The sequence below is a fragment of the Cervus canadensis genome, chromosome 13 (assembly GCF_019320065.1).
Source record: "Cervus canadensis isolate Bull #8, Minnesota chromosome 13, ASM1932006v1, whole genome shotgun sequence".
In the NCBI taxonomy this organism is placed as follows: Eukaryota; Metazoa; Chordata; class Mammalia; order Artiodactyla; family Cervidae; genus Cervus; species Cervus canadensis.
Window position 1 is genome coordinate 46,279,523 of NC_057398.1, and position 12,334 is coordinate 46,291,856.

Genomic DNA, 12,334 nt, shown 5'->3' on the forward strand with positions numbered 1-12,334 from the left:
CAGACAGCCCTATCATACTCCTTTCTCAATATTGAGCTAATCATTTGTTCCATACAGGGTTCTAACTGTTACTTCTTGGCCCCCATACAGGTTTCTCAGGAGACAGGTAAGATGGTCTTGTATTTCCATCACCTCAAGAGCTTGCCACACTTTATAATGATCCATACAGTCAAAGGTTTTGGCATAGTTGATGAAACAGAGATAGATGTTTTTCTGGAATTCCCTAGCTTTCTCTATGATTCAGTAAATGTTGGCAATTTGATCTCTGGTTCCTCTTTCTAAGCCCAGCTTGGACATCTGGAAGTTTTTGGTTCGCATAATGCTGAAGCCTAGAATGCAAGATTTTAAGCACAACCTTACTAGCATGGGAGATGAGTGCAATTGTGTGATGGTTAGCACATTTTTTAGTACCACCCTTCTTGGGAACTGGGTTTAGGATTGACCTTTTCCAATCCTGTGGCCACTACTGGGTCTTCCAGATTTGTTGACATATTGAAGGCAACACCTTGATGGCATCATCCTTTAAGGTTTTGAATAGTTCTTTTGGAATTCCATCGCATCCACTAGATTTATTAACACTAGTACCTAAGGCCCACTTGACTTTGCTCTCCAGAAAGTCTGGCTATGGGTGACTGACCACACCATTGTAGTAATGCGGTTCATTAGGATCTTTTTTTTGTACAGTTCTTCCATGTATTCTTTCCATCTCTTCTTGATCTCTTCAGCATCTACTAGGTCTCTACCATTTCTGGGCGAAATGTTCCCTTGATATCTCCAGTTTTCCTGAAGAGATCTCTAGTCTTTCCCCTTTTACTGTTTTCTTCTAGTTTTATGCACTGTTCATTGAAGAAGGCCTTCTTGTCTCTCTGTGCTGTTCTTTGGAAAGGTGTGTTTAGTTGGATATACCTTTCCTTTTTTTCCTTGCTTTTTGCATCTCTTCTTTCTTCAGGTATTTGTAAAGCCTCCTCAGATAACCACTTTGCCTTCTTGCTTTTCTTTTTCTTTTGGGATGGTTTTGTTCACTGTAGGATACATTATGCATAGTTAATAAATTCTGGTCAAACTGTAGGCACAGCTTAAGTTTCCATTCATCATTCAGCAAGTACTTGATGAGCTACTCCATGCAAAACTATGTAGTACCTTTTACTAACTCTTCTTGAATTCTTATGGCACCTACTGAGTAAGAACGTATGGAAGGTCCCCAAAGACCCCACATACCACAAACTCTACAGTCATCATCTCAAGAAGGATCACTTTCCTGCACTCTGTCTCCTGGTGAATGGCAGCCTGTTTCCCAACATCTGAAGCCTTGTCTTGTGCTGAAGCCTTGGTGTGCTCCTTCTTTTTCATCCTCAACCCTCTCTCCTAGCAGTCATCTTAGGCCTCTCCTCCCCAAGTGAACTTTCCACCACAGAGTTCAAAGCTTCCCTACGTCCCACATACATTGCTATGATTACCTCCTGATCAGTCCTTATACTTCTAGTCAGATTGTCTTCAGATTTGTTTTCCACATTGCCACCAGCAGAAACTCTCTTCAACAAAAATTGCATTCATCATGGATTTTCTTTAAAATCCTACGATTCCCTATTACCTGTATCAATGGTTCTGTTTTTCAGATGACACACTCCATTGGTTTATAATAAATATTTTGTAATGTCCCTGCTACTCTCCTGAAATAAAATCTGTAAATAACATAATACAACTACATATAATTATGCTGTAGGGCTTCTCTGGTGGCTCAATGGTGAAGAATCCACTTGCCAATGCAGGAGACACGGATTTGATCCCTGGGTTGGGAAGATTCTCTGGAGGAAAAAATGGGAACCCACTCCAGTATTCTTGCCTGGGAAATCCCATGGACAGAGGAGCCTGGTGAGCTACAGTCCATGGGGTCAAAAAAGAGTTGGATACAACTTAGTGACTAAACAACAACAACATTAAGCTATAACGATCATCTAAAAGAAAAGTAATTAATTATAAAGAAGATGTATTTCAAAATGTAAGATCTGGGCACCATGAGCCCTCGGCTCCTCCCGACACTGCTGTGTTTCAGCTATACACACCCAGCTCATCTCACGCCCCAGAAGACTTCCCCCTACTCTCGACCTTACTCACTTATGCTTGTGTTTCCAAACATCCTCACAGCCCAACCCACCCAGGCAAGGCTGGAACCCCTCCTCCAGGCTTGCAAGTAACTTGTGCTTTGACCTTTATAGTGCTTCTTCATTTTTAGCCCCTATATATTTAATTATTAGAGTTTCTTTTTAAACACTATGAAAGTTCATAAAAATATCAAAAGTAGAAAAAAATAGTTTAAAGAATCTCCATTTATCCATTTCCATCTTTCAGTAAATATCAACATTTGCTCCACTGGCTTTATATATTCCCTTATTTTTTTCTTGATATTTTGAAACTAATACCTGACAAGTCAAATATTTCTTTATGAATCCTGAAAAATGGATAACAAAAGACACCCCTATCAAGAGATTAAAAGGGTTTTAGGACCTTTGTGCCAGGAACTGAGGATAGAGACTGAATATATTTTGTACTATACCACAGCTGGTTTTCCTCTGTAAAGAGCTAGTCATATTAATTCCTTTTCTCTCATTCTCCTTCCTGTCCCCACTAGTATATTCATTGTTCACCAAGGAAAAGATCTCCGTGGTTATTACACTGGGCAGCTGGCAAGACTCCATTATGATTATAGTGTGAAGAGATCTCCCAGGTAAGACACTTTCCTAAATCGTAATATACAAAAATTTCACTAAAGTTAGACTAATAAATGAAAAGCTTGGAATCACAATTTGCGATGATAATAATAAAAATAATAATTATTGTTTAATGGATACAAAAATTTGGAAGGAAATACACGCAAACTGTTGACACTGGCTTTTCATGAATAATGAGATTATTGATATTTGTGTTTCATTTTTTATCTTTTTCTCTATTTTCCAGATTTTCTATGATGAACATATACTACTTTTATAATTAACAATAAATATAAAATTATTTAAATCATCAAAGGAATGTAAGAAATATCATTAGTTTAACATTTTAACTCAAATAACTTAATCTTCCTGACACTCATTTTCCTTCTCAATAAAATCACAAATTTGGCCTAACCAGTTTCTGCCTTTCTGCAGTGATTTTAACAGAAAGGGGAAAAAAGCAGGCACTTCAGTGCTATTTTCTAGTTTTGGGAGGCTGTTCAGTTCAGTTCAGTTCAGTCGTTCAGTCGTGTCTGACTCTTTGCGACCCCATGAACCACAGCACATCAGGCCTCCTTGTCCATCACCAACTTCCAGAGTTTACCCAAACTCATATCCATTGAGTCGGTGATACCATCGAACCATCTCATCCTCTGTCGTCCCCTTCTCTTCCCTCCCGCCTTCAGTCTTTCCCAACATCAGGGTCTTTTCAAATGAGTCAGCTCTTCACATCAGGTGACCAAAGTATTGGAGTTTGACCTTCAACATCAGTCCTTCCAATGAACACTCAGGACTGATCTCCTTTAGGATGGACTGGTTGGATCTCCTTGCAGTCCAAGGGACTCTCAAGAGTCTTCTCCAACACCACAGTTCAAAAGCATCAGTCCTTTGGCACTCAGCTTTCTTTATAGTCCAACTCTCACATCCATACATGACTACTGGAAAAACTATAGCCTTGACTAGACGGACCTTTGTTGACAAAGTAATGTCTCTGCTTTTTAATATGCTGTCTAGTTTGGTCATAACTTTCCTTCCAAGGAGTAAGTGCCTTTTAATTTCATGGCTGCAGTCACTATCTGCAGTGATTTTGGAGTCCAGAAAAATAAAGTCAGCCACTGTTTCTACTGTTTCCCCATCTATTTGCCATGAAGTGACGGGACTGGATGGCATGATCTTAGTTTTCTGAATGTTGAGCTTTAAGTCAACTTTTTCACTCTCCTATTTGACTTTCATCAAGAGGCCCTTTAGTTCTTCTTCACTTTCTGCCATAAGGGTGGTGTCATCTGCATATCTGAGGTTATTGATATTTCTCCCGGCAATCTTGATTCCAGCTTGTGCTTCTTCCAGCCCAGCGTTTCTCATGATGTACTCTGTAAGTTAAACAAGCAGGGTGACAATATACAGCCTTGACATACTCCTTTTCCTATTTGGAACCAGTCTGTTGTTCCATGTCCAGTTCTAACTGTTGCTTCCTGACCTGCATACAGATTTCTCAAGAGGCAGGTCAGGTGGTCTGATATTCCCATGTCTTTCAGAATTTTCCACCGTTTATTGTGATCCACACAGTGAAAGGCTTTGGCATAGTCAATAAAGCAGAAATAGATGTTTTTCTGGAGCTCTCTTGCTTTTTCCATGATCCAGTTAGAAACATCAATCTGAGTAACTTATGAAATGTTTGATTTTAGGCAGTTTTCATCCATTCTGAATATCAATTGGCTTACCTATTAAATAAAATAATTGATGTAAAATTCCAGAACATAGTAAGCACTTAAAATACAATAGCTATTATTTTGAGTTCATCATCATAGTGTATTTTAGAAACTTCTTTTCTTTTCTTAATTGCCTTTGACATAGTCAACTCCTGATTATTCTTCAAGTAAAGAAAAGGAAGCCATAGCAACGACAAAGTAGCACACAGACTAAACTTAATAGATGACCAAACTGGAAGTAGCTTTAGCTTTTTAAAATTCTGATTCAACTTGATAAATAAGATGTAGCCAGAGACACGACATGTCTTGCCTGACATGTAGCTGGTTGGTGTAAAAGCTGAGTTGTGAATTGATCCACACTTTCTGATTCCCAGTTCAAGGTTCTTTGTTCTAACTCAAATACATTCTTATATCAAAATCTTGTTAGGAGAATGATCTCTGCCAGAGGATAAACAAGGAAGGAAACTACTGAAACCCTCTTCCATAAGCCAGCTCCACGTGTGTCCCGTGGACTCTGACCGTTCCCTTGGCTCCATTATCTGCCCCTCCTCCAACCACAGGATGCTCAGGCAAAGGGAACCTTGACTCTGACAAGACTTGAGCCTGCCTAAGATTAGTCTTAGGGGAAAAACTCAGTCAATGTTTTGTCAACCAACGACTTTATTAAACTTCTGGCTAAGAATAAGGAAACGACAAGCAAAAACAAAACAAACAAACAAGACAGGAAATCATGCAATTATTAGGACCAGGCCTAACTTCTTGTCTTTATACTCATAACTTAAACAGACAGATGCCTATGGCTTACCTTCCCCAGATATATTCTCCCACCAATGTGATATTTTCAGAATTAGAGTCCCCCTTTTGAGTAAAAGTCTTGTCTCCAGAACACCATCAGTATTCTTGAAAGTGGAGATGATTCTGGTTCCATAGAAACATCCAGGGCAAAGTCAGAACAGCCTGCCAGTCTAGCAGGGGTGGGTGTATGAGCAATCACCAGGATCCGGTTCGGGAGCCATCCATAGCTGTCAGTGGCACAGAAGTGACCAGATGACAGTAACAGGCAGAACACAAACTCACAAGAGACTGACCCATTCATCAGAAAGCAAATGTTTTGCTTGACAGCAGGAAACAAGCTTTCAGAGGAAAAGGAGTGCTCCCACACACCATGTAAGGTACCCACTTTCCAAGACCAAGAAACTTTTAAGCACAAAGCAACAGCAAGTCGAGGTGGGAAGGAATTCTTGGTGCTTCTCCACACCTGTCCTCAACAGAACATCTCCCATGCATCCAGCATCGCTCCACTGTCCAGACACAGTTAGAGTCTTGCTCTTTCTTTTCCTGAACTTCAGGCGGAGGCATCCCATTTCTGCTAACAAACTCTTCTCTTTAAAGAAGGCACATCACAATCAAGTTTTACCAAAGTATATAAACATAATGCATTATGATTAAATAGTGTCAGTCACCCATTTCAGTGTGGGAGCACTCCTTCTCCCCCAGGCCCCAAACCTCACCTCTGGCAATCACTATGTTGTTTTCTGATTCTATGAGTTCAGTTTTTTTAGATTCCACATAAAAGTGAGATCATACAGTATTTGTCTTTCTTTGCCTCTTAGCATAATGTCCCCAAGGCTCATCTGTGTTGTCACAAATGGCAGGCTATTCATCTTTTTTAGGCTGAATAGCATTTCATAGTATATACATTTCACACATTTTTTTTCCAACACATTTTTTTTCCATTCACTCATCAATGGACATTTAGATTATTTCAATGTCTTGGCCATCACAAATAATGCTGTAGTGAAGATGGGAGAGCAGATATCTTTTTTGAGATAGTGATTTTGTTTCCTTTGGAAAAACACACAGAAGTGGAATTGCTGGATCACATGGTAGTTCTATTTTTATTTTTTTTGAGGAATCTCCATTCCACTTTCCATAGTAGATGCAACCAATTTACATTCCCATCAACAGTGCATGAGGACTTTTTTTTCCCTCCACATTCTTGCTATTACCTGTCATTTTTAGTCTTTTTGATGATAGCCTTTTTGACAGGTATGAGGTGATATCTTATTGTGGTTTTGATTTGCATTTCCCTAATGATTAGCCATGAAGTTAAAAGATGCTTACTCCTTGGAAGGAAAGTTATGACCAACCTAGATAACATATTAAAAAGCAGAGACATTACTTTGCCAACAAAGGTCCGTCTAGTCAAGGCTATGGTTTTTCCAGTGGTCATGTATGGATGTGAGAGTTGGGCTGTGAAGAGAACTGAGCGCCAAAGAATTGATGCTTTTGAACTGTGGTGCTGGAGAAGACTCTTGAGAGTCCCTTGGACTGCAAGGAGATCCAACCAGTTCATCCTAAAGGAGGTCAGTCCTGGGTGTTCATTGGAAGGACTGATGCTGAAGCTGAAGCTCCAATACTTTGGTCACCTCATGTGAAGAGTTGACTCATTAGAAAGGACCCTGATGCTGGGAAGGATTAGGGGCAGAAGGACAAGGGGACGACAGAGGATGAGATGCCTGGATGGCATCACTGACTCGATGGACATGAGTTTGAATAAACCCCGGGAGTTGGTGATGGACAGGGAGGCCTGGCATGCTGCGATTCATGGGGTTGCAAAGAGTCGGACACGACTGAGCAACTGAACTGAACTGAACTGAATGATTAGTGATGTTGAGCACCATGATTAAAGCTTTCAACAAATTGGGCATGAAGGGAACATACTTCAACATAATAAATTCCATGTATGACAAGCCCACAGCTCACATTATACTCATCTGGAGGTACAGGAAGATTATAACCAGTTTCAGGCTCATCAAACACCAGTATGCACCATAGCGGTTAGTCTGGTCAAAATAAAGCACTAGTTCCTTGAGGGAACTAAATATGCATAAAAAAATTACATTTCAAAAGGGCACTGGGAAGTAGCCATGCCTGAACAGATCCAGAGGAAGTTTTGATGCAGGTCACCTTCTATGACCTGTGATTAGAAAGGAGGAGGGATGCTAAAGAGAACAGGGGTCTGGAATCCTTAAACCATCTACTGACAAGTTTGCTAGAGCTCGCCTTGGAGTTACAGAGTCTTGTCAATACTATCTTGGTAGCCTCTGGGCCACTTTTAGGGAATGGATTTCAGCTGATGAGAAAAAGAAATGCTTTTCTTCTTTCCTTCTGGGTGAGTATTTAGCAAGCTGTTTCTATTTTCATTTAGACCTCTCATAGACTTGGAAATTCCATCTAAGAAGAAAAGTCAGTATCAGCCTCAATTAGACCAACAAACTCTCATTCATTATATCAATGTTCGAAGACATTCAAAGCCTGCCGAGCCATGGTATAAAGAAACCTCTTACCAAAGAGACTATTCTTTGCCATTTTACAAGATGGGTAAGTCAGATCAAGGGTTCTCACTGTCTGAGAGCAACTTTGCCTGGGCCACATTTGAGCATCTCCTGTGGGCTTGCTGTCTCAGGGAGCCTGTCTGGGACCAGTCACATTGGCAGGGAGGGGTATTCCCTTGTGTCTGGTGCAGGAAGAAGAATTTCGAGAGCTGCCCCTGGACTACATCCTTCTTTCCTAGCTCCTCGTACAGGAGACTTTAAGGCTGAAAATTCACAAGTGTCCTTGGTAGAAAGCAGGCTCAAGCCTGACCACTCCTCGGAGCCCCCTTGTCACTCGACAAATTTGTTATTGTGCCTAAACACACTGTTGAGAGGGTCTTCCTCCTTTCATTCTACTTTAAATGGATTTATGACAATTATTTAATATTTGCAGGTATGTTTCAAAAATTCTAAGTTCCCTCTGTAGTATTTCTCCATGCTGCAGCCCGTGTATGAGTGCTGAGGGGCCAAGGCCCCCCCACAGATATGACCCTGGGAAGTACACATAGAAATGACCTTGAACTTGACTGTATTCCTGTAATCACTGACGCTTTGGATTTTAGTCACAGCATCGATTGCTCCACTGACAGACTTTCTAAACGAGTGAACCCCAACACTTCTGGGGCTCTTACATGGTGGTGAGCATATATTTGGGCCTTCTAACAGCTCTCTGCAGTAAATACTATTATTTCCCCCTCTTTACAGTGACCAAGTTGCAGAGACAGCCCCAAGTCACAGGAAATAGAAGCAAAACCCAGACCCAGGTCATTTCAGACACAGAATTCAGCCCTAGCCCAAGGTCTGTGCTGGACCTTCAGGCTATTTTACCTCTGTCACAGCTGAGCATCACTTGTACTACTATCTATTCAACAGTTTTCTTTAAAATGAGCCACTTTTTTTTTATCTTAAAATTAAAAATAACAGAACTAGTAGAAGGATGGTGAGAGGAATGGGATGGGGAATGGGAAGAATCTACCCTTCTTTTTTTCTCCCTGAACAAAGAGCTGCAGCCCGGAGGGAATGCCAGAGCAGGGCTGGGACTCAGTCGCAAGGGGACAGGAAAAAAGGGCAATTGGGAAGAGCGGGAACCCAGCAGAGCCAGGCAGATCTCAGGGAGTGGAGCCAGGCATAGGGGTGGTGATGGATGAAGCTGGGATTGGGGCCAGAGAGTGACAGGGCGAGTTGGGATAAGAAGTTGCAAGCAGGCTAATCGGGTTCTTGGAGGTGAGAGAAGTTTGGAGCCTGAGAAGAGAGGGAGCTGAGGGGATAGGGAGGAGGGTGAAGGCTGAGATAGGTCATTGGAGGAGGAAGTATGGAGTGGTAGGAATCAGGGGACCTTAGGAGGGTTATGTTAAAGAAAGTTGGCTTCAGGCAGAAGACACTACCTGGAGCTGAGGTGGAACTGGAAAAAAGAAGGGGTGGTTGGGAAGAACCGGTGGGGCTCCCATCCCTGTAGAAGCAGTCTTTGGAGGCTGACTGAGTGTGAAATTTATTTCCTTTGTATGAGGGAATCTAGGTGACCTCTAGTTTCCAAAGTGATGGTAAACACTTCTTTACCATTTCTCTGCTATAAGGAAGTCTTGCTAGACAGGCACAAGAAGTTTCTCTCTTGCTTATTTTAAAAGGCAATTCCTAATTCTTTCCAAACCTATATAATCAGGTGAATGTTTAGCAAAAAAAACACCCAGGCTAAGTGCCATGAGAGGAGGTAAAAGAAAGTCCAGACTATGATCCAGCCTCAGGAAGCTCACAATCTAACTGGGAAGATGAGGCAATAATGAACCTATCAGAGGTTGCTGCTGCTACTGTTGAGTCGCTAAGTCATATCTGACTCTTTGCAACCCCATGGACTGTAGCCCATCTGGCCTCTCTGTCCATGGAATTTTCCCAGCAAGAAGACTGGGGTGGGTTGCTATTTCCTTCTCCAGGGGATCTTCCTGACCCAGGGATCAAACCTGAGTCTCCTGCATTGGCAGACAGATTCTTTACTACTGAGCCCCCTGGGGAAAAGTACCAAGTAGAGGAGCAGCAGTAGAAAGATGAGATCACTGGGGCCTAGAACAGCCAGGAAAGCAGAATGCACCAGTGGGGAACTAAGCTTCATCTCGATGGATAAGATTTGCAGGTAGAAAAAGAAACAGGGGGACTTACCAGAGGCAGTGGATGAGAAGAAGGGGGAGTTTGTGGGGTGGCGGGGTAGGAGAGCAGGGAGGAACCCCAAGAGGGCCAGGCATGATTGAGCAAGGTAGAACAGAAGTGGGAAGTAAAATGAAGATTGGCAGAGTGGGCGAGAGTGCCTGGAACTGAAGAGGAGCTACAGGAGCCTGGAAAGTTGAATTTGCATAATCAGAGCCGTTATAGGATCAGAGTCAAGGGGGCAACCCAATCAGCTTCAGAGGATGTTAGCTTAGCATCCTCTGTCAGATGGTTAGCTTAGCATCAGTCTGTCGGACTGCTTAGCACGGGCAGGAGAAGATACAGCCAGCAGGTGAGAAGGGTAGCTGGGAGGCGGTGGCAGAACCATGGATGGGGCAGTGCGAGGCAGGGAGCAGAATTCAGGCCTTAGAGTGCTACAGGCCTGGCACATCCCAGCTGTGCGGTGTCGGGCAGGACACTCGACTTTTCTGAACCTTTCTGTCTGTAAAATAGAGATTCAAGGTCCGCATTTTAGGATAATTGCTAAAATTTAAAATATTTGTCATGTGCCCAAGGTGTGCTAAGTGGTTTACTCATATGTGTGTCACACTCACCGTTGTGATGAGTCGGATTGTCCCCACAAAGTAGGTATTTTTACTAATTCTGTTTAGCAGAACAGGAAACAGAGGCTTAGAGACTTAAAAACCTGTTCAGGCAAAGCAGCTGCTAAGTCATCGGTCTAGGTCATGTGCAGAGATGTCACACTCCCAAAACTTGCTCTTAAATTGAACTGAGGAAGTTTCATGGGAAATGGGAAGACTCATATGGCAGAGCCTCAGGAGAGAGAAAAGACAGTACTGAATAAAGAATTCACAGGAGAGCAATTAAAGCTAATTGCACAGCCTCCCACTTGTACTGCAAGATTGTTAAAGCCTCTGATAGAAATATGGAAAATATGGTACTTGAAAGTGTGGCCTAGGATCATTCCCTGCTTAGTGAGGTTTGAAGCCTGACCGATTCAAGAGATAATTTATGTTGAAGTATTCAGGACTCCGTTGATTACTCATTGAGTGTATGTTAGTTTTCTATTGTGGAGTAACAAACCATTCCAAAACCTAGTAACCTAAAACATCAATAATGATGATTTTTATTAATACCTCTCATCGTTTTGGTGGGTTAGGGTTTGAGAACTGCTCAGGTGGGCAGTTCTTGCTCAGAGTCTCTCTCAATGTAGCAGTCTGTGACAGTGAAAGCTTCATCATCTGAAGGCTCAAAGGGGGCTGGAGGATCCACCCTCAAGGTGGTTCACTCATATAGTTGTCAAGCGTGACGGCTCACGTGGTTGTCACAGGCTACTGGGGGATTGGGGTCTTGATTCTTTCCATGCTGAGCATCCTGATGGTGTGACAGTTATCTTCCCCTAGAATGAGTAATTTGAGATGAAGATGGGAACTGCAATGTCTTTTATGGCTTAAACTTGAAGGTCATATTACAGTCAGCCCTGAAGCAGTATGGGAGGGGAGTCGGATCCAAGGGCATGGATACCACCAGAGGCAAGAATCATTGAGACCCATCTTGGAAGCTGGCAGCTGTAAGATGATTCAGTTACTGGTTGAACACCCAGTACAACCTATCTGCTGGGAGTACAGTGATCAGGATAAACAAGACATCTGCTTTCATGGAGCTGACATTCTAATGGGGGATATGGAGCATGAACTAAGTCACTTCAGTCATGTCTGACTCTTTGCTACCCAATGGACTGTAGCTGGCCAGGCTCCTCTGTCCATGGGATTCTCCAGGCAAGAATACTGGAGTGGGTTGCCGTGCCCTCCTCCAGGGGATCGTCCCCTCCTAGGGATCAAACCCATTGCCTGCCACTCAGCAGGCGGCATTTTTGTTTGTTTGTTTTACCACTGGCACCACCTGGAAAGCACATACGGAGCATAAACAAGTCCATTTAAAACGAACTTTAGACTGTAGTCCTGCTGTTAGGGAAGTAAACAGTGATGAATGTAGCCAAGGGAGATTACTTTTAACACTGCAGTCAGGGAATATCTGTATATAATTTTAACTGAGCCCTGGAAAATAACAATGAATCATATAAACAGCAGTAAGTGCTAAAGCCTGAAAGTTGGAAACGGCTTGCATGTTTGAGGAACAGAAATGAGGCCAGTGTAGTTCGGTGGATAGTCAGTGAGGGTGAGAGTGGTAAGTTGCTTGGATTCTATTCTGAGAACAAGAGAAAGACTTGGAATAATTTTGAACAGAGGAGTAGCATATTGTTTGGATTTTTAAAAGATCAGTCTGCCTGCTGTTAGGACACTGGAGAGGAACAAGAGGGAGGGTCTGCAGACCAGTGAGGACATTGTTTAGGAGTTGAGACCAGAGATAATGGTGGCTTGGA

The 12,334-nt window shown here is 42.4% G+C and overlaps 1 protein-coding gene across 2 annotated transcripts in view; it reads left to right on the plus strand.

Moving 5' to 3' along the window:
• C13H1orf100 (chromosome 13 C1orf100 homolog) overlaps positions 1-12,334 on the plus strand; it is a 33,524-nt gene that overhangs the window by 15,141 nt on the left and 6,049 nt on the right. The window contains exons 3-4 of one of the 2 annotated variants that reach the window (XM_043486018.1): positions 2,630-2,725; positions 7,629-7,801. In XM_043486018.1, the coding sequence (XP_043341953.1) occupies positions 2,630-2,725; positions 7,629-7,801 (269 nt within the window). The remainder of the gene's footprint in view (positions 1-2,629; positions 2,726-7,628; positions 7,802-12,334) is intronic. The other variant, XM_043486019.1, reaches the window with a different exon arrangement.